General features: G+C 49.6%; 1 protein-coding gene across 1 annotated transcript; it reads left to right on the plus strand.

Moving 5' to 3' along the window:
• Nucleotides 1-3,485: 3,485 nt before the first annotated feature.
• On the plus strand, nt 3,486-19,891 carry LOC135819656 (uncharacterized). The gene is made up of 10 exons (XM_065332905.1): nt 3,486-4,277; nt 7,279-7,594; nt 8,317-8,532; nt 9,211-9,342; nt 10,227-10,451; nt 11,010-11,318; nt 11,612-11,800; nt 12,729-12,773; nt 17,780-17,874; nt 18,808-19,891. The coding sequence occupies exons 1-10, from the start codon at nt 3,630-3,632 to the stop codon at nt 19,741-19,743; spliced, it is 3,111 nt and encodes a 1,036-aa protein (XP_065188977.1). The 5' UTR covers nt 3,486-3,629; the 3' UTR covers nt 19,744-19,891.
• The last annotated feature ends 296 nt before the right edge of the window (nt 19,892-20,187 follow it).

Consider the following 20,187-nt stretch of genomic DNA (forward strand, 5'->3'; position numbering starts at 1 on the left):
CAAGCTTGTCCTGGACTTCGTCCAACGTAGATCCACTGTCCCTAAGCGGAGGTCGTATGCCACCCATCGCCTGCGTGAGCCTGATACGTTACTGCAGTACCGAGAGTCAATGGAGGCAGCCTGTGGTGGCGCGGTCGGTGGTGGCCAGAGTGTTGAAGAGACCTGGAATTCCCTTCGTGATGACATCACCAGCGTAGCGGAGAGAACACTGGGCCATGGTCGGCGGCGGCAACCAGACTGGTTTCTGGAGAATAGGGCAGCATTGGAGCCACTTATTGAGGCGAAGCGACGTGCCCATGAACGAATGTTGTCGGCAGGCAATCAAACGACACGTTCCGGATTTAGATCAGCCCAGCGGTCGGTTGCGAGGGCGGTGCGTGGTGCAAAGGGACAATGGATCCGTGAGGTGGTCGGTGATGCTGAGCGTGCTCAAAGGGATGGCTGTGTGAGGTGGAAATGCATCCGAAAATTGCAGCGAGTGGATGATGGCAGGCGTACGGTCACACCCTCGGCGGTTTATGATGGAGACGGACACCTTACTGACAGCCCGGAAAGTCTTGTTACGCGTTGGCATGCACACTTCGACAGAGTGCTCAACATTGCTAGTCAGTTTAGTATGCATGTCATTGATAACATGCCTACTGCTGAGCCGCGTCATGAACTTGACATGGCCCCGACATTTGAGGAGGTGATGGCTGCGATGCGGAGGATGAGTAGGGGCACGGCTGGTGGCTCGTCAGGTATTGTGCCGGAATTGGTGCTGGGTGGCGGTCTTGCTCTCCACCGGCGTATTCATTCTCTGATTTCCCAGATTTGGGCAGGTGGCTCCGTTGTTTCTGAGTGGCGCGACGCTGAGATTGTACCCATACCGAAGAAAGGCGACCTACGGTCATGTGACAATTGGCGAGGCATCAGCCTGTTGGATGTAGTCGGTAAGCTGTTTGCACGGGTTATCCAGGATCGCCTTCAGGAACTGTCCGAGGATGTGCTGCCTGAGTCACAGTGCGGTTTTAGGAAGGGACGTGGGTGCGTCGACATGGTGTTTGTGGCGCGCCAGCTAATCGAGAAGGCCATCGAACATGATACGCCACTGTATGTCATATTTGTCGACCTGAAGAAGGCTTATGACAGCATACCTCGTGAGGCGTTGTGGCTTGTCCTCGGGAAGCTCGGTATTCCACCTACCCTTCTCAGCTTGATTCGGTCCCTACATGTCGGCATGAGGGCTCGGGTTCGTATATCTGGTCGCTTGACGGAGGACATATATGTTAACAATGGTCTTCGCCAAGGCTGTACTCTTGCCCCCACCCTATTCAATCTGTATTTTGCTGCCGTAATGTCGTCTTGGCGTTCCCGCTCTTCTGTTCCCGGCGTGTCCCTGCGCTCACGCCCTGGCCGGAAGCTTGTTGGGGATCGAACAACCAAGGCGCGACTGAACACGTACCAAGTTACCGAGTCCCAGTTCGCTGATGATGCCGCTGTATACACCACATCAAGAGAACATCTGGAGACCCTGGCAAACGAGTTCATCGCCTGTGCCTCTCAGTGGGGTCTCACTGTCAGCATCGCCAAGACAAAGGCCATAGCAGTCGGCCCGGGGGACCTACAACCTGATGTCGTCCTCGATGATGGTGGAGTTGTGGAGATGGTCTCCGGCTTTACTTACCTCGGTAGTGTGGTGAGTTGCGATGGGTCACTGGACGTGGAGATCACCTCCCGCTTGGCCAAGGCATCTCGTGTGTTTGGTTGCCTCCTGACCCCGATTTTCCGGTGCCGGGGTTTATCCATCGACATTAAGTGCACGGTATATCGCGCTTTTGTCCTGAGCACTCTGTTCTACGGTGCAGAGACATGGGCTGTGAAGGCTACCCACGTCCATCGGCTGACCGTCTTCCATCGCTCCTGTATTCGGTCTATCCTCGGTGTATCGCGGATCCAGCAGTGGGAGGACAGGCTCACATCGGCAGAATTGGGCAGGCGATTTGGCATGTCTCTTGACATCTCCGATTTGCTCCGACAGCATCGTCTGCGCTGGCTGGGGCACATTGCCCGTATGGAGGAACACCGCACTCCGCAGCAGATGGTATTTGGCGAGTTATATGCCACTCGCCCCCGCCACGGTCCGAAGAAGCGATGGCGTGACGTTGTTGTCACTGATCTAGCTGCGGCACAGATCGGAGAGGGAGAATGGTTCCATCAAGCCCAGGATCGCCCAACCTGGAAGCGGTTGTGTCGTCAGCAGCCTCCTCCACCCGGACCGAAAGAGTTCCGTTGCGCATGTGGCCGTCCCTTTGGCCGCATTGGGGACCTGAGGAGGCACGCCCCCCACTGCCGCGTCTGAGCCATCATCGCTACGCGATGGGCGTCCAAGGTCCAAGGTGTGTGTGTGTGTGTGTGTGTGTCCAACCTGTCGGAAGGCTACCCTATTGCCAAAGCATTTTTGGAAGTTGGACTAGTTTCGGCTCCACAATCCAGTGTGTCGTTACTATATAGCTTTCATGGCTGAGGTTGTTGGTACGTCTGTTGGCCCTGGGTTCCCAGTACCCAGTTGCCGAGGCTGGTTGGTAAAATAACTCCAATTTCACTTCAAGGTACCAATGCATCTAGTGTCTGCTTTTATCAAAGCAGCGTGCTGTCTATACTGGTTACCCCAGCAAGTGTAGGGTGTGCATAGGTAACTGTCTTGGCCGTCCTATTCCGATGTACTCCGTGTGGTGTAGACCAGGTGTGCATTGGGGGGTCGATTCACATGGCTTCGCCAGTTGTGTGGATTAGACAGTTATCTGGCGCTTGTCTTGATCTGTTTCAATCAGAATCAGATCCGCTATCGTTGCTATAAAGAGAAAATCTGTGGGTGCACATCCAGTGCATTTGTAGATTTGCGTGCTTCTCTTGCGACGGGCGTATACATGGTACATGGTGTGTGTGTGTGTGTGTGTGTGTGTGTGTGTGTGTGTGTGTGTCTGTATGTGTGTCCCATATGGTGCAGTGGTATGTGCAGCGATTTCCAATCGATGGATTGCGGGTTCGATTCCCGACGATTATGGTCACACACGTCTTTCTTCTCTTTCACAGACTCTTCCTAACTTTTCTTTCATTCTCCTGGGTGGTTACCCACAGCCAGTGCATGCCGGAGTATGTAGTGTGATGTGTGTGCGGGAAAAAAAATGAAAAGACCAAAAATAGGGATTCACTGGCCAGAAAATGTCACTCCAAATAGCTGTATGGTGTAGACCAGGCTGAATAGTGACGGTCAATTCTTCAGCCTTGCAAACTGTTGAATGGTGCAATCCCAGCACAAGTTGCTATGGCTTCTGCCGTAGCATTGCTATCATCGCCTCCGGCGATGGGCGTCAAAGGTCAGGTGTGTGTGCATGCAATGAGGCATTTTGCGAGGCTGTGAAATGATTCGGCTATTTACTGTTCTCTGTGTCCTCTCTAACACAGGCAATGAAGATGCAGCAAATAGAGTAACTCGAAGTCAACCGGCTCGGTTCACCGGGAACCCACCACCATCAACCAGCCAAGCAACTCGATCTCCGCCAGCCACAGCACCCAAACCGACAAAGCCTGCTCTAAAACCCCAGGCGACTCACGCATCTCCCTCCAAGCCCACCGGCATCTCTGCAATGATAGCGGCCTTCAATTCAGCCGGCCAGGAACGGAAACTGGCTGGAACTCTACCTTCAAAACCTAGTCGAACCCCCCAGCCTCCTACTCGCCCAAAGCCCGCCACTCCCCACAACACAGCAAGAACAGTGGAAACTAAGGATCCCACCACAGGTCACAGAGTGCAGCCGGTAGTGACTTCTGATCCTGTGTCTCCTCCACGACCACCGTTCTGTGACCTCGCACGACTAGCGGCTGGCGGTAACCAATCAATAGGCACCCAGGCGGGGACATCTGCCCCAGCTGATCCCAAGCCCTCTCCGAAACCTAGACAAGCTGCTCCTTTCAGGTCTGCTAGTGTCTCTACACTAGCATCTGGTTTTGAATCGGATAGGTACGAGGCAATCCGACTGCCCTCGGATCACGTCCCAAAGCCCAAACCGCGCCAAGTGGCCATCGCTAGTGACAGGGCAGCTAGCTTGGCCATTAACCCAGCAATAGGTGTTGGCAAAGACCCGGGCGGACATGCAGTGCAGCATGTACAGCGGTCAGCGCCCCCAGCAGAAAGCTTATCTGCCAAGCTCATTGCTCCATCTACGACTGGAGGCTTGTCGATCGCCAAGAATGCAACAGGAGATTCAGCTACGCCTCCGCAGCCCAACTCTCTGGTAAGAGATATAATTATAAGTGACAGTAGTCACAGTGTGTATTTACTTACCGTATTTGCCGGAGTATAACGCACACCCCCATTTTAAGTAATGTTCTGGCAATTCAAGGTATATCCGGAGTGTAATGCGCAGCTTAGATTTGAAAGCTATTATTAATCATAAAGACAGTACGATAGTGCGACCATTGTCATAAAAAAGTGCATTCGGGTGGCTTGTGCAGGGTCAGAGGTGGCACACTTCGTAACAGTTTGATGCATTACACAACTTTTAGAAGTACAATCATGTTCATTTTTCTAAAATTTTCATATTTGGAGCATAGTGCGCACCAGCGATTTGGGGCCAGGAGTAATTCCTCCAAAATGCACTCTATACTCTGGCAAATATGTTATATTGATATAATGGAAAACTGAAGTCTGCACAGAGTAGAATCGACATCAATCCACACTCCTTGCGTTTTTCTAGGGTGGTGAGTTGATGATCAGATCCATGAAAACAACTGTACACTCATATCTTGTTTTTCCGGGCGGTCCGGGACCGGGAACTTCCCGGAACTTTGAAATTTCTGTTACTCCGAGCCGCACATGTTTTGATGGGGACATGCGAGAGATATGTGTTTTACGCACAATGCCATTTCCTGCCACCAATCTGCACCAGCTATGACGTAATCGCAGAACTTCACCATGATAGACATCCATGCAGAAAAAGAGTCACACGTTGCACACTCTGGGTTTTGTATACTCTTGGTGCACATCCTGGGTCATGTGATCAAGGGAGTCGTAGGCTGTGGGAAGATGGCACAGGCAACTCTAACCCCAGGCCTGCCGGAACTGGTCCGGTTGGTCGGGTTATCACCGGACCAACTTTGTGGCCACCAACATTATGTTAACTGCTGAGGAAGGCATAATTTCCCTGCCAAATCACAAAACAAGTATGGAAGACTATGGTACGACCAGACCGATACTGCTTCTGGCAGTCCTGAGCCCTATATCTCTTGGGTTTCGACCCTGGGTGGCCGTTCGCAGTCACCCTTGAGAGGGGGACGATTTAAAATAAACACGTTATTGTCGGTCAGGATGTAACTTTGATTTCAGTGATTTCGGTAGAGAAACCAGGTACCTAAATTAAAATTAGATAACACCTAAAAGGCACTACACACGTAGAGTGCATACTGTACGTGAAGGGGAAGCTCGTCACCTAATTCTACATTTCACCTGAAACCTGGCAGGTCCCTGGTACCGAAAGTTTAATACACCTATAATTAGTGGTGTGCACGGGTAGTCGGGTACCCGTGCTGCCCGTGAGGACCTCGGATAGTCGGGTACCGAATAGTACCCGAAAGCCCGAGGTCGCAGATGACATCATGTACAGTGCACGTGTACGTGTACAAATAATTCACGCATGTCTACCCAGTGCGCAAGGGAAGGGGCCGGTGTGCATTGTGGTCTTACCATGGAAACATTACCCGATCGGGTACCCGTGCTACCCGTGGAAAACTACCCGGACCCGATACCCGAAGAAAATGCTACCCGACTCAGCCCTACCTAAAATAACATGTTCTGCAGTATACACACTCACATAATAACGTTGCTCGTCTGTGCTCACTTGAGATCAGTAAGTCAAGGCCACGGTTCCTGCTACAACAATGAACTGCGTGTGACGGCAGTAATGTTAGAATTATAATTTGCCCTTTTGAACAGGTCCAGGCGCTTTTTCATGATCATATTGCAGTGCAATTACTTGCTGGTGCATTCATAAGTGGTGAATATCACCAGCCTGTTCATTTCAATAAAGAGACTGGTGTTCAAAGAGCCAAAGACATGAGGTTGTGGTTCATTGGTAAAACAAGTTTTTATGACGTATCACAGCTTTCTTTGATCAGCATAGTTCGATTGATCTCCCCGAAGACCATAGGTTCTAAAAGTGTTATTGTTGTCCGTGATTTTTTTAGAACGAAACAACTCTTCAAGTGAATTTTTCACAAATACCTTTCTAGTAGGGTGAATTCATTGTCTTTCGGCGGATGTGGGCTGATTTGAGTGGGAATGTAGGGTTTGTTGTTGTTGTTGTTGTTGTTGTTGTTGTTGTTGTTGTTGTTTCAAATCTTTATTCTCACGATAGCCAGTGGCCAATAAGAGATAATAGTGTAAGAAAGGAGAAAGAGTGAGGAAGAATTGGGTGGGCAGGGCCTAGGGGTTAATGACTACTTAAGTGTACGGGCAGGGGTGGTTGCCACACGAGCATACAGAGTTGCGTACTTAAGTGTACGGGCAAGGGTGGTCGCTACACGAGCATACAGAGTTGTGCAATAGCAGGGATATCTCGGATTTGAAGGGAGTACGAGAAGGGATTTCGCGAAGCTGGGTGGGCAGGCAATTAAAGTAATGAAGGGCCTTGTACAGGGGAGAATGGAGACAGCGGTCAGTCCGCGGAGTTGGCAAGTGCCAAGTACGAGAGCGACGTAAATTATACGAAGGTTGCACGTTGCTAGCAGTATGCAGCGAGAGTATATGTGGTGGGGCATAAGTTGTTGTTGTTGTTGTTGTTTTTGTTGTTGTTTTTGTTGTTGTTTTTGTTGTTGTTGTTGTTGTTGTTGTTGTTGTTGTTGTTGTTGTTGTTGTTGTTGTTGTTGTTGTTGTTGTTGTTGTTGTTGTTGTTGTTGTTGTTGTTGTTGTTGTTGTTGTTGTTGTTGTTGTTGTTGTTGTTGTTGTTGTTGTTGTTGTTGTTGTTGTTGTTGTTGTTGTTGTTGTTGTTGTTGTTGTTGTTGTTGTTGTTGTTGTTGTTGTTGTTGTTGTTGTTGTTGTTGTTGTTGTTGTTGTTGTTGTTGTTGTTGTTGTTGTTGTTGTTGTTGTTGTTGTTGTTGGTTGTAGTTGTTATTTTTTGAATTCTTTTGTTGTTGCTGCTGCTGAAGCTTCCTCGAATAAACACCATTCAACTCAGCAGCCAGAAGATATTTCATGCTCACTTCATTGTGTGTATGACTCTATGTCTGTTGACTTTGCAGAGTCAAGCAGGCAACACAGGTCCATGGTCAAGCCAGGTGTTCCGCAAGTGGATCCCACACCTCAAAGCAGCGCTCAGCTGTGGCACGATCCGCACGGAATGCCTGGCCGAAGGGCTGCTCACCGATCCGCAGAAGAAGGAACTGATGGGAGTAGAATATGATTCTGCCAAACACAATGACCGACTGCTAGATATGCTGAGCAGGGGTACAGCTGAGACTTTCCACACCTTCTGTAGTATTGTGCGTAGCACCGAACCTGAAGCAAACTTTTCAAAGTTCCTAGATGACATGCAGTCGGTGGATGCCTTTGTTGGAGGTAAGTAGCAACTTTATCAGTACGGTGGCTGAGAGGTACTCACAGAATTCTACATGTCCAGAAAGGACTGTTGGATATCATTAGTACTTTGGTGACGTTCTGGGGAAACCGTTCATGGCTGGAAAAGAAGAAGCGAGGCCCTGGTTTTCCAGCCTCTATGCCACCTTGCGCAAGCCACTAAACTCCCCTGGCTTCAGCTGACCCTATTGTGAAATGTGAAACCTACCAGATGTTGGGCAGGGGAAGGTGGTGAGGGGACTGTGTGTTGGGATATGTTGGGGTGGGATGCGTACCTGCCTACCTTTGGATACCTGAAATCGGGACAATGACATACCTAGGTATGAAAGTGTATACAACTGTAGCTGTAAGGCATGCGACAAATGCACTTTGGGTGCCTATTAACACCCTCGATATCAAGACGGTCCCGGCCAAATCGGGATGGTTGCCAAGTATGGGCATCGTTGGGGTGCGGAACAATAAGCATGGGCTCCGAGTGGGATGCAAGATGCCCACACCTCAGAAGCTTTTGCATTCCAAGGACCCACGGAGAGTTGGCCTTTCCCGAGATATCCAAACACCAGCGGCTGCACTGCGTAGCCGTGTCTTGTGGTGTTGTGTATTCTGGCCGAAGAAGCTGCAGGTCTTTGCCAAGCATATTAACAACTTAATTTTTTTGTCCTTTTACCGGTATGTTTGGTGGCGCATGCATGTGTGGTCTTCAGTTTCGCCAGAATGCAAGAAAGACTGTAAGGAAGTGGTAGACCTGATGAAAGAATTCTCAGCACCGGAACGTCAACGGGTGGTCCACACTGCCGAGGATGTGGCACGAATGCGCACATCACAGACCGTCCTCGACAAGAGAAAGAAACCCATCCACTTACCACAGCCAAATTCACCTAAGGGCGTAGACCTGCTGAGGATGCAGAACATGGGAGAAGGTAGGCACGGGGCTAGTATCTACTGATGTCTTGTTTGATTTCTGATCTCGAGCCAAAGTTATCGTGGAAAATGGAATTTTTAATTCAATCTACACGTAGCTGTGGAAGCGGTTTTTCCAGCCATGCTGCTACCAGTACAGTCTACTGGGAACTTGTGGTCAGGCACAAGGGGTACATGGATGCTGGTATTATATAATGGGGTTACTCAGCACGTCTGCCAGTGGTTGTGAGACTTATCCACTCACCTCCACCGCTACGCGGTGCATCTCCTGCTAGGGTTTACCGGGTGTTAGCGGCCGTCGTGAGTTCCCTTCGGGAACGGACACGATAATTTACTTTTTTTATTTACTTTTTACACGTAGCTGTATGTGCAATGTGCCATTGATTGCGTTTTCCCACTTGCAAACACTTAGAGTAGGTTTTGCACTCTAATTGTTCTTGTATGTTGTAAGTACTTCATGTTCACTAAGCCATGACTCACGTATAAACTGAGTGCAAGGTGATTTCTACCCTGTGCAATTTTCTGTCCACTAGAAATTTGCTTTAAGTTTTTATCATCCCGGTTCTGCTTTGATCCTTGAAGGTTGGTAGGGTTCCTACGGATGCGGAAAGCTTGGCCTCTGGCTGAGTGTCACTCGATACATGGACTTTCTATTTTCCTGCTTTGGTCTTCCTCAGAACAACGGCAAGCGGCATTGACTGAAATCGACCACTTGGTGTCCAACACTATCATCATTGATGACACGAAAGACTGTGCAGATGAGGCAGAGAAGTACCAGGGTCTCGTGACACGGGCGGACGGCCGAGTTGGTGAGCAATAGATTGTACCTGTCTCTAGTGCATCAGAATATACAGTTTAAATAATAAATTTCACGGTTCGCGTGAGACTCGGCTGGAAGCCGAGTTTTCCGCATCCGCCGTTGGAACGCCACCACCCTCTAGGATCAAAACTGAATATACAGTTTGCAGATTGGTAATATCTCACCACCACCGCCGCCGCCGCTGCCGCCACCACCACCACCACCACCACCACCCTGCTTTGTGCTGTAGCAGCTGGTGCAATGCGTGGTACTCTCCCCAGGGCTTCGTTGTTTGCGCACACTCTTGCTTCTCTGTAATGCTCTTCAAAGCGGTCCCTGATAAATTGCTTTGTCTTTCCCACATAATCTTCTCCATGAAACAAACAGAGCATTGAGTAGAGAACATTCGACTACATAAACTGACCGTCACTCGTACCAACATCACATTCACAACATCCCCCTTTGCCTCCACTTTCTCTTCTCCTTTCTGTACACCTCTCGGGAGGGGTGGGGGGGGGGAAGAGGTTGTGGTGGTGGTGGGGGGGGGGGGGGGGGGGGAAGAGGTAGTGGTGGTGGTGGGGGGGGGGGGGAGGAGGGGGACACTCAGGACTGGTGAATGAAGACAACACCAGCATGCCTTTCAGAGACCTACCACAATGAAAGACACCACACGCGCTCCTGTTGTATGGGAATCGTCATGGACCAAACTGAAATCACTGATGAATAGAACCTTGAGGCTGGGTGCGAATGTATTCTTGGTGCGGCCGGTGGCTTGTCTTGGCATGGGTGTGCTCAAACCCGTCCAGGCGTTTAGTCGTTGTTTAGACTGATCTGAACTGGCTTTCACTGTGTTCGGTGTGTTTCTCCATTTTGCATCTTTCTCGTCTGTCGCAGAAAAATCGCCAGTTGCTATACATAGAGAGTTAAGTAAGCACCCTTGTTTCATCAGCATCGGCACTGGATCTGCCACGGACGGCCGCAGCATTTCAGAGACCAAGCAGTACTTGAAGGATACTGGCTTCATCGACGAGAACACGGTCATCACAGAGATCACTGAATATGAACTAGTCCCTGTGACTAGGCTGGCCATTCGTGACAGCAAACGACTGAAGTTTAAAGGTCAGCATTACTGTGCTAGCATGATTGCGCGATTGCTTGATACGGAAGCTGCCGGATGCCAGATAGTTTGTCATTTTACTTTATCCGTTAACAAAAACTTCGTTATGCATTTTGATGGATATGAAAACGCTTAGAACAGGTCAAGAACAGTTTGTGTGGACTGCAAATCACTGGACGAAGGTGATTCAGCCTATATACAGCGTCTTCACAAGTGAAACTGTTGGCAGAATGAGCAGAGAGTTCAGTGCAGGTGGAAAGGACGCATCTTGGTCTTATACAAAATTGAATTTTTTTGTGCTAGACTAATAGCGAATAATAATTATGCTAACAAGTTAATGATGCTCAACTCCCTCATTACTTCATGACACAACCTATTTACTCTTCAGGACTATTCATTGCTATCACTTCATGCTTACTTGCATGAAAAATACAATCACCCCTTTCAGTTAAACTTCCCCATTTTCTTCTTTGTTCGGTCTCTGACTTGATGGATGTGTACATGCGTGAACGTGCATGTGTCACTGTGCATGCATATGCACTGTTATTATTCTGAAACAGATCAGAGGTCGTCTATAGTGAAGTTCATCATCGACTGTGAATATAATCACACGGCCCCGAGTTTCGTTAAAAGTGTCGTGCGTAATCTCTGTAATCTCCTTGGTGATGAGAGTATCCACGCCGACAGTGTACACGGCGAGAGCGGAGGCACAGCAGTGTTTGTACAGATGTCTGCAAAGGCTCATGCAAGGCTCTGGGAGTTCTGTAAGGATCAATCTAGCCTGCTCGCTGGTCTGCACATTCTCGAAGTGTCAACTGTGGACGGAGCAGTTGTCTTCAATTTCCGTCCCACGGCATGCAGTGGCGAAGGTAAGACGGATTGGTACTGTAGGAAATAGGAATGCACCGATAGCAGCAAGTTAATTCCTAAGCCTTGGTTCCATGATGATAGGGAGGTCATGACTAGTCAACAGACGACTGGCTGTCGTGTGGGAAAGTGGTTACTACATGCACATTTCGGTCCATAATGTTTGGCCGCAAACAAGTTTTCGAGGAGATCCTTTTGACAGAACAAAGTAGTGTTTACAACCAAACAGCTTCCTTGATATGCTTCAATTTACCTCTGGAGCAAAAAGTCCGAAACTCTTTGTTTTCTTGTTCAGGTATTACTCCTGATGACCAGAAGCGCTTGGTTGAAGAGTTCTCCAAGAGATACCCATCCTTCGACCGAGATGAGCTGTCTGTCGCTGTGGCTGACCAACAGAACGTACAGCAAGCAGTGATTGCACTGACCAAGCTCGTCTTCGATGATGATGGAGCATGCTTGAATGCACTGCCTGAGTTTCTACGTGGTGAGTTCAATCAATTCCATTGTTTTGTGGTTGTGTTGCGTGTACTGTGTTTATTGGGCCCTGCTGTCTTTGTTGTGAACCGGTGTGCATCGGCGATAATATTTACATCGTGTTATAAAATCACACATGCCATATCATTTTGGCAATGTCACTTGGACCACAATGAAGAGAAATAGTGCGTTTTGCCGCATCGGAATAATCGGAGGACGGTTTGGTGCGTGTATTGATGAACTTGTGGTCCTTCAGAAAAGCCTGCCTTTGTACTGAACCTCCCGAGGCCATTTTGCTGCAAGTAGAATTTTCAGCAAGTCTGTGGTGGGTATTCCCCTATATAGGTGATGTGCGTGTGTGTGTGTGAGGGGGGGGGGGGGGGCATATAAATCTCTTGCATCTTCGCACCAGCAACGTTACTCGCTGTTATGTGGTATTCACAGAAGCATTTTTACGATGTGACGCGCGATGCGTTGGCCTTAAAACCAGGATATTCCCAAAACGCACCGATCGCGCAGCTCACTCAGCCGTCACAACTGGCCCATCGCAGAAGTAGAGCTTGCCACTGCTTGGCTCAACTTCTGCCGTGTGACATGCGATATGATGTACGGTTTTGACCTTCGCAACAAAGTTGTACGAAAAGGTTCAAGAGTTGCTTGTAGATTTGTACAAGCTGTACCCGACTACACAAATGCCACAGTGACGTACACATTTGCATTGAGCTTTGGGGCACGTCAGCAAGGCGTCGTTGCATTGCTGACTTCTTCTGTGAATGGTAATTTGTGAGTTTGCATCGCACGGCGACGTCGCAGATCCTTTCGTATCGCACATAGCATTGCAAGAATGCTTCTGTGAATCTCACCTAAGACATAAGGAAAACAAGTGACCCTGCAGTCGTAAAATTATGCTTTGCCTTTCCTGTTGCGGTCTTTCTTAGGTGTGGCGGCAAGTAAGGCAACTTCGACCTCTGCTCACGTTGATCGTAAGTGCACCAATATGGTTGTGATGAAACATTGGTCCATCACAATGCACATGTGTACATATTGTGTGTGTGTGTGTGTGTGTGTTTGTGTGTTTGTGTGTGTGTGTGTGTGTGTGTGTGTGTGTGTGTGTGTGTGTGTGTGTGTGTGTGTGTGTGTGTCTATGTGTCTGTGTGTGTGCCAGCTAGTCCGGTTGGTGGGTACACATATGCCAGATAGTGTTGGGTCTGTTGCCAACAGGTTCGGCTGCTTGAAGGTGTATTGTTGTAACTGCCACCTTTGTTGGTTGCAGGGTTCATATACTTTCTATTTGAAGTATACATACCTGTTGACCATGGACTGCTTCTGGCTAGATTAATTCTTATGTTGTCACTGGTGCAAGTGAAGCTTATATCAGATCCACTCTGATTTAGCCACCCACACTAGTAGCAAGTATTACCTGCACTGGGGGCAGGGGTAACTGCGGTTAGATCCCAGGATGGATACCCTGATGCCGTGAATCCTTTTTCTGCATCTTGTCCTCACCCACTTACTGAGGTATGGTGAGCCCGTAAGTGGGATCATTTTCAAGTCCACCCATAGTTTGGGGATTTCAGGGGGTGTCGGCCGTTGTGCGGTTCAATAGCCAGTTGAGTCTTCTTTCCAACATTCCTTTTGAGTTCCTCTCTCCCCTCTCCCGGGGAGACCCCCGTGACCAATTGTGGCAGTGGACAAGTACAGTACAGTACAGTGTGTGTGTGTGTGTGTGTGTGTGTGTGTGTGTGTGTGTGTGTGTGTGTGTGTGTGTGTGTGTGTGTGTGTGCGTGTGCGTGTTCTGAGTTGTTGAGTTGAGTGACGGTTGGGGATTTTTTCCTCTGTCTTCTGCAAGTAGTTTTCAGCCACGGGCTGGCTTCTGGCCAAGGCCAGAGCCAGCCCTGGTGACAGGAGTATTAGATAGGTTGCGCTGAACAAGACGACGTACATCTTGTCGTCGCGGGCGAGGAAATAAATCAGTGTCGACACCATGGTCACTTCCAATGTGACCACTCATACTGAACCTCGTCCGCCTGAGCGCGGAGGCTCTGCGAACCCCGGTTAGAGTTCGGCTCACAACGTGCACCAGCTTTGTGTTGTCTATGGGGACGTGGAACGTCAGAACTTTGGTGAACGTGGACGGCGATTTGAACACTGCCTCAAAAAATATCAAAAATTCAAAAAGACAACTCCGCGAGGAGAGAAAAATCGATCCTTTTTGCCGGCAACTGCAGCGCTACAGCATGGACGTCGTTGGACTTCAGGAGACCCTCTGGTTTGAAACTAATTCCTACCAAGTCGACGACTGTCTCGTCTTGGCGAGTGGCCGTCCGACTCCGTCTGATGGGGAGTCGGCGAGGCGGGGTGAAGGAGTTGCAATTGTATTGCGCGGTCGTTGCAGGGGCGCATTTGTTCGCGGTGGCTCGCAGTGGAAGGGGCACAGCTCGAGATTTATTTCCGCCAGAGTCAAATTTGAGTGTGGACGGAACCGTTTGCCGTTGTGTATTCACATCGCTGTCGGATATACACCGACGGTCGCCAGACCGCGTGCTGAAAAAACTGCGTTTTATGACAGCTTGCAGACGTTCATTGACAGCGTTCCAAAGTCAGACCAGTATTGCATTCTTTGTGACTTCAATGCTAGAGTTGGAGTTGGCGAGGTGGATGATGAGTGGAGTGACGTGCGGGGGCAGCATGGTTTTGGTCGTATGAACTCAGCAGGAGAGGAGCTGCTCAATTTCTTGGCACAAAATGGAGCTGTTGTATGCAACACATTATTCAAGAAGAAGGAAATCCATAAACACACCTGGTTTCATCCACGCTACAAGCAACCGCACTGTATTGATTATTGCATCATACCACAAGCACATCGGTCGCAGTGTTTGGACTGCCAAGTAATACGTAATGCGGAATGCGACACTGACCATAAGCTTCTAGGCATGAAACATCGTCTAGGTGCCATGCCCAGTTCACATGTCTCCCGCAATGGTGTTGGTCGATCGAAACCCATTGCTGTGTCGCACCTGCGTAGTGGTGCTCCGGAGGATATGAAGGTTGCGTGTGAGAGATTCTCCAAGGGCATGGATGCTGCGCTGGAGAAGGTTTGGACCCCGAATCCGTCCATCGAGGAGTGGTGGAGTACCCCCAAGACGACCACCATCAACGTTGCCAGCGACTGCCTGGGTCGGGAGAGACGCCGACAGCCAGAAGGGTTTACAGACAAGCGCACTGAGATCGAGTCGGTACTCCGTGATCGGGACAGTTGTTACTCGACCTGGATGTCAACGCGGAAGGCCAGTGATCTGGAATTGCACAAGAAATCTCGTAGTGCGGCGCGGTGCACCATGCGGAGGCTGAAGCGAGACTGGCTGCTGAGACAGGCAAATGATTGTGAATGGTTTGGCTTGACGGCGAAGAGCGGTTGGGAGTGTATCGGTAACATCAAGACTACCTTGGGTGGAATGCGTCCCCGTACAACAACTGCTATCAGAAACAAGCAAGGAGCGATCTGTGACACGGCTGAGGCCACCGGTGGAAGGTGGCGTGAACATTTCGATGGCCTCCTGAACATTGCCAATGCTTATGACTTGGAGGTAGTGGAATGGATCGAGCAGCGGCCGGTTATGACGGAGCTTGGTGTGGTGCCTGAGTGTGATGAGATTTGGCGTGCATTGCGAGGGATGAAGTGTGGCAAAGCAGGGGGCGGATCCGAGATATCTGTGGAGATGCTGAAGTACGGTGGCCCTACCCTAATTGCGAAGTTGCATGAACTGATCCAGGTGGTTTGGGAGACTGGCAGCGTTCCACAGGATTGGTCTGATGGTATCCTCGTCCCCATCCCCAAGAAGGGTGACCTGGGGTCTTGCGACAACTGGCGTGGGATATAATTACTTGATGTGGCTGGAAAGCTAGTTGCTCGCATGATTGCCAGTCGTCTGTAGGTTCTCAGAGAAAGGTGCTTGCCTGACTCGCAGTGTGGTTTCCGCAGGGGCCGTGGTTGTTCGGATATGGTGTTTGCTGTGCGGCAGATCCTGGAAAAGTTGCACGAACATGCAACGAAAGGTTTCGCTGTATTCATCGATCTGAAGAAAGCGTACGACTCGGTTCCGCGGAGTGCTATGTGGAGAGTGTTGGCTAGACTTGGCGTCCCAGGGAGTCTGATCACCATCATCAGTTCCTTCCATAGCGACATGACTGCCAGTATTCGTGTGGGTGGAGACCTGCTTGCACCGATTCGGGTTGAGAACGGCTTGCGGCAGGGTTGCACTATGGCCCCAGTTTTGTTTAACCTATACATATGTGCAGTCTTTGAGAGATAGCGTGGCGTGATTGCTGATGATGGTGAGCTGGAGATCCCACTCATCCAGTTTCGGAGAGAGCGGCTTTTCAACACCAGATTGGCAGAGCATCGCAGAATTCGGCTGACGGAGTGTCAGTTTGCGGATGATTCAGCTCTGCTCGCAGTTAGGCATGCTGGTGCTGAGAGGGCTCTATCCTCGTTCAGGGATGTAGCAGGTGCGTTTGGCCTTAGTGTCAATATGTCCAAGACCAAATTCATGGCGGCTGGGGCTGGTATTGTGGATGCCGACCAGACCCCTTTGGATGGTGTTGTTGACCACGTTGAGGCCTTTCGCTATGTCGGTTGTCATGTTACGCCAGACGCCCGGAGCTCATTTGATGTGTCTCGGCGAGTTGCTGCTGCATCGGGTGCGTTCTGTACACTGCGGGAGTCGGTTTTCGGCAGTGATGACTTCAGCATCGCCATCAAGCGCATTGTGTATGGAGTGACTGTCCTGGCGGTCTTCTTTATGGATCTGAGAGTTGGACCGTCAGGCAGCGTGATGTCCGTCGCCTGGAGTCCTTTCACCTGCAGTGTGTGCGCTCCATCCTGAGGATAAATCGTGGCCGGCAGATCGAGGAGCACATCTCCTCTCTCCAGGTTCGCAGGATGTGGGGCGATATGGAGTAGATCGCGGATAAAGTCAGAGTCCGCCGACTTCGATGGCTTGGCCACGTGTCCCGCATGCAAGATCGGATCCCTCGTCAGCTGCTGTACGAGTTACCCTCCAAACGTCCACCGCATGGACCCCGTAAGCGCTAGAAGGATTCAACGAAGTGCGACTTGATGGCTGTTGACATTCCTCTGGAGCAGCTTGATGACATCGTCCAAGATCGACAGGGATGGCGGGTCACCTGCCGTGACGCTGTCGACGCTATTGTCCAGTCCCGCATGGAGCCTGTGGCGAAGCCCCTCACCTGTGGCACTTGCTCGCGCAGTTTTCGTCGGCCACAGGATATTGCGAGGCACAAGTGTAACGCTGTTCGCACGGCCCGCGTGCGCTGAGTATGGCGTTCCCCGCCCGGTGGACAACACGTCTCCTGGTCTGCCCCGTATGAGGCCGCACAGCCGGTCATGGCAGTGGAAGAAGGAGGAGGAAGGTGTGTGTGTGTGTGTGTGTGTGTGTGTGTTCGCTAGGCTTAATACATGTGTTGTTCTTTCTGGCCTCCCTCATGTCGCTCAAATGGGAATCTCACATTAATGTCAAATTATCTCGGTTTTTCATTTACATTGTAGTTTCAAGAAAGTGGCACCTCCTAATGTTCCAGCTCATACTTTCTGCCGAATAACTGACACTTGGCTGACTAACAGCTGCTGCCGTCTGGAGCGCACGATATTCATGTCGGGCAAGGAGTGGTACTTTCTTGCAGGTTTGGGGAGTGGAAGGTTCGACGTGCTCCTGGTATGCTCTAGACAGCAGTCGTGTGTCAGTCAAGTGTCGAGTCACTCGGCAGGAACGCCAACACTTGTATGATTGTATTTGTCACAAAGAACCTTTTCGAGCAAGAGAGTTCAGAATTTTGTGTACTTCAAAAGAGTGATGTTATCATCACAGTACGGAATAGTGACTTCGGGACAGTGCAGAGAAATGCCTCAGGCTCGAATCTGTTTTCCTGCCATTCTTTTTCATTTCATATTTTGTCTCCTTTCCTGCAGAACCTGAACAAGACGTCTCTGCCAATATTGGACATGCAGTAGAAAGCCAGGGAGCTGACGATAAGCTGTTTCTCCAACCGCCACTTAAGCACCAGGTAAGAAGAGACTAGATCAGGGGCATCGGACACGGTACGGTCACTACGGTATTGCCCGTACCACTATTTGCCCCAAGTACCCTGTGAATCAATAAAATGCACTGGTTTGGGCTCTAAATTCCCAAAATTTTCGGCTCAGCCATCCCTCACCCACGAGTAAATTGTACTTCAGTTGGCTGACCGTACCACACTAAATTACCTTCCGACGCCCCTGTAGATGCAAACATCATAGGTAACGCAGGGACAGATTTAGGTCTGGTCATGTTAGGTGTGTGTGTTTGGGGGGGGGGGGGGGGGGGGAGGAGGAGGAGATATGTACCCCTTGAAACATTTAACGTGGGGTATGGTGCGCCGTTGTATTTCATTAAATTTAATGCAATCATATTTGTAAGAAGAGGTTGCAGCGACTTCAGTGATACTCAAATCTTTAATTACAATGAAGTGTGGATGGTCAGGATACAACATTATGATTCAGCAAGGGAAAACTTCCGAGCAGAATGAAGCCGATGTGAGTGTCATCTACTCATGTCTAACTGTGGAAACAGTTATTTTCATGAACCAAAATCACTGCATAGCCAACCTCTTCTTCTACTTTCTCCTCCTCTTCCTCCCCATCCCTGTGCACCCCATGTACTGTTGAGGCAACGAATTGAAAAAGAAACCCAACCAACCCACCCACCCCCCCCTCCAGCTCCTCCTCCTCCTAACTAGCATTCGTCTGCTCCACTCTCTATTTATCTTTGTGCAAAAGACACAATGCACAATATTCTTCACTATTAGGTATAGTTGCAACTTGCAGTGAGGAGTGGTGTATTTCGCAAGTAGCTTACCCTGTCAGAAAATGCATGCCACATCTTGATCAGAGCTGTGCTGGAAAATGTGCTCCATCCATTTTCCATTCTTTTATTCTTTTGTGTTTTTGATAATCTGCAGTGGTCTTTCCGTGGCCGTCTACCTGATAGCTGGCAAGATTTCCATCGTTGTACCATGTACAATGGGCATGCTTACATTGTGTGCCAGGAAGAGGAAAAACGAGTGCTCTACCGGTCTACTCAACCTCTGAACGAAAGTCTTGAGGTGGCATGGACAGGAGTACTCGAATTTGACACCCCACTCTTTTTCCCTTGCAGATCTTTTTGCCTTCACAATGAAAACATGTACTATGCAAGTAGTGATTTTTGGGATGGGAGTAGCCCCAATATCTATGTTGTAGATCTACAGGGAGAATGTACTAGAGAAATACAATGTGATTGTATCCCAGTACAAGCTACGGGTATGAATACATCTTTCACGCCTTTTGGGGATGTATTTATAACCCAGTCAGCGCTTCTAGTAGTATGCTTATGGCGCAACCATTTCTTAGGAGTTATTTCATTAGATACCAGACATGATGGTGCAGTATGGGCAAAATTGGATCCGGTCCGCATTCCGGAGCCGCCGGTCAGCATCTGCAGCACTGACGGTACTCTGTTTGTGATACCAAGCTGGGACCCCAATGATACGCATTGGTCAATCATGAAATTGGATGTAAGCGAGGCGGATCCGCGAATGTCATCATGGTTCGAGATCAAAGTGGACATCTCTGGGACTGCTGGTGTGGCAATGCCTGGCGAGTTTTCATCGGTTGCTGTAGGTAACACGATAGCCATGCCATGGTGGTGCTCCATCTCTGATGTTGGTGTACTTGTGGAAGGTGTCATGTGTGTTGATTGCAGTACGTGTACAGGCCAGTGTTCTGTCTTGCCGTTGACGTCGAGTACATCCCTTGTCCGCCAGTTGATGGTGGATGGCGATACGCTTATTGCACTCCATAATGATCACTCAGTGTATAAACTATTCCGCTACCTGACCATTTGTAAACACCAGTGATCGATCGGCTTCTACATGCATGTATGCCAAGGCGGTGTGCAATGTAGATATTCTGCTGCGGCTAGGTCATGTGATGGACAACTGGTGCACACTGAGTTTTATTGAACATACCCTGTTCTACTCAACAGCTCTCTACACATACATACTCATTATAGTAGTCTTTTTTTTGTCAGTGATTGACAAAACCCCAGAGGTTGAATTGGTCAGCAGCCACATTACTTACTTCCACTAATTGGCTCTGTGTGTGCGTGCAGATGTGTACCGTACATGCACGCATAATGGTAACTTTGCACTGGTCCAGCCAGGAGTAGGGTCACTTTGAGAATTATGTTACGTCGGTCGGTCGAGAGAGAGAGAGCGCGCGCGTGACAGTGACATAGAAAGAGCGTGCGCGCGCGCGCGCGAGAGAGAGAGAGAGATAGAGAGAGAGAGTGGGAGGGAGGG

The sequence above is a fragment of the Sycon ciliatum genome, chromosome 6 (assembly GCF_964019385.1).
Source record: "Sycon ciliatum chromosome 6, ocSycCili1.1, whole genome shotgun sequence".
Classification (NCBI taxonomy): Eukaryota; Metazoa; Porifera; class Calcarea; order Leucosolenida; family Sycettidae; genus Sycon; species Sycon ciliatum.

Coding starts and splice junctions, on each gene's coding strand:
- LOC135819656 (XM_065332905.1), top strand. CDS start 3,630: ATGATAGCGGCCTTCAATTCAGCCGGCCAGGAACGGAAACTGGCTGGA. Junction 9,343..10,226: donor ACGGGCGGACGGCCGAGTTG/GTGAGCAATAGA, acceptor CGTCTGTCGCAG/AAAAATCGCCAGTTGCTATA. Junction 11,801..12,728: donor ACTGCCTGAGTTTCTACGTG/GTGAGTTCAATC, acceptor GGTCTTTCTTAG/GTGTGGCGGCAAGTAAGGCA.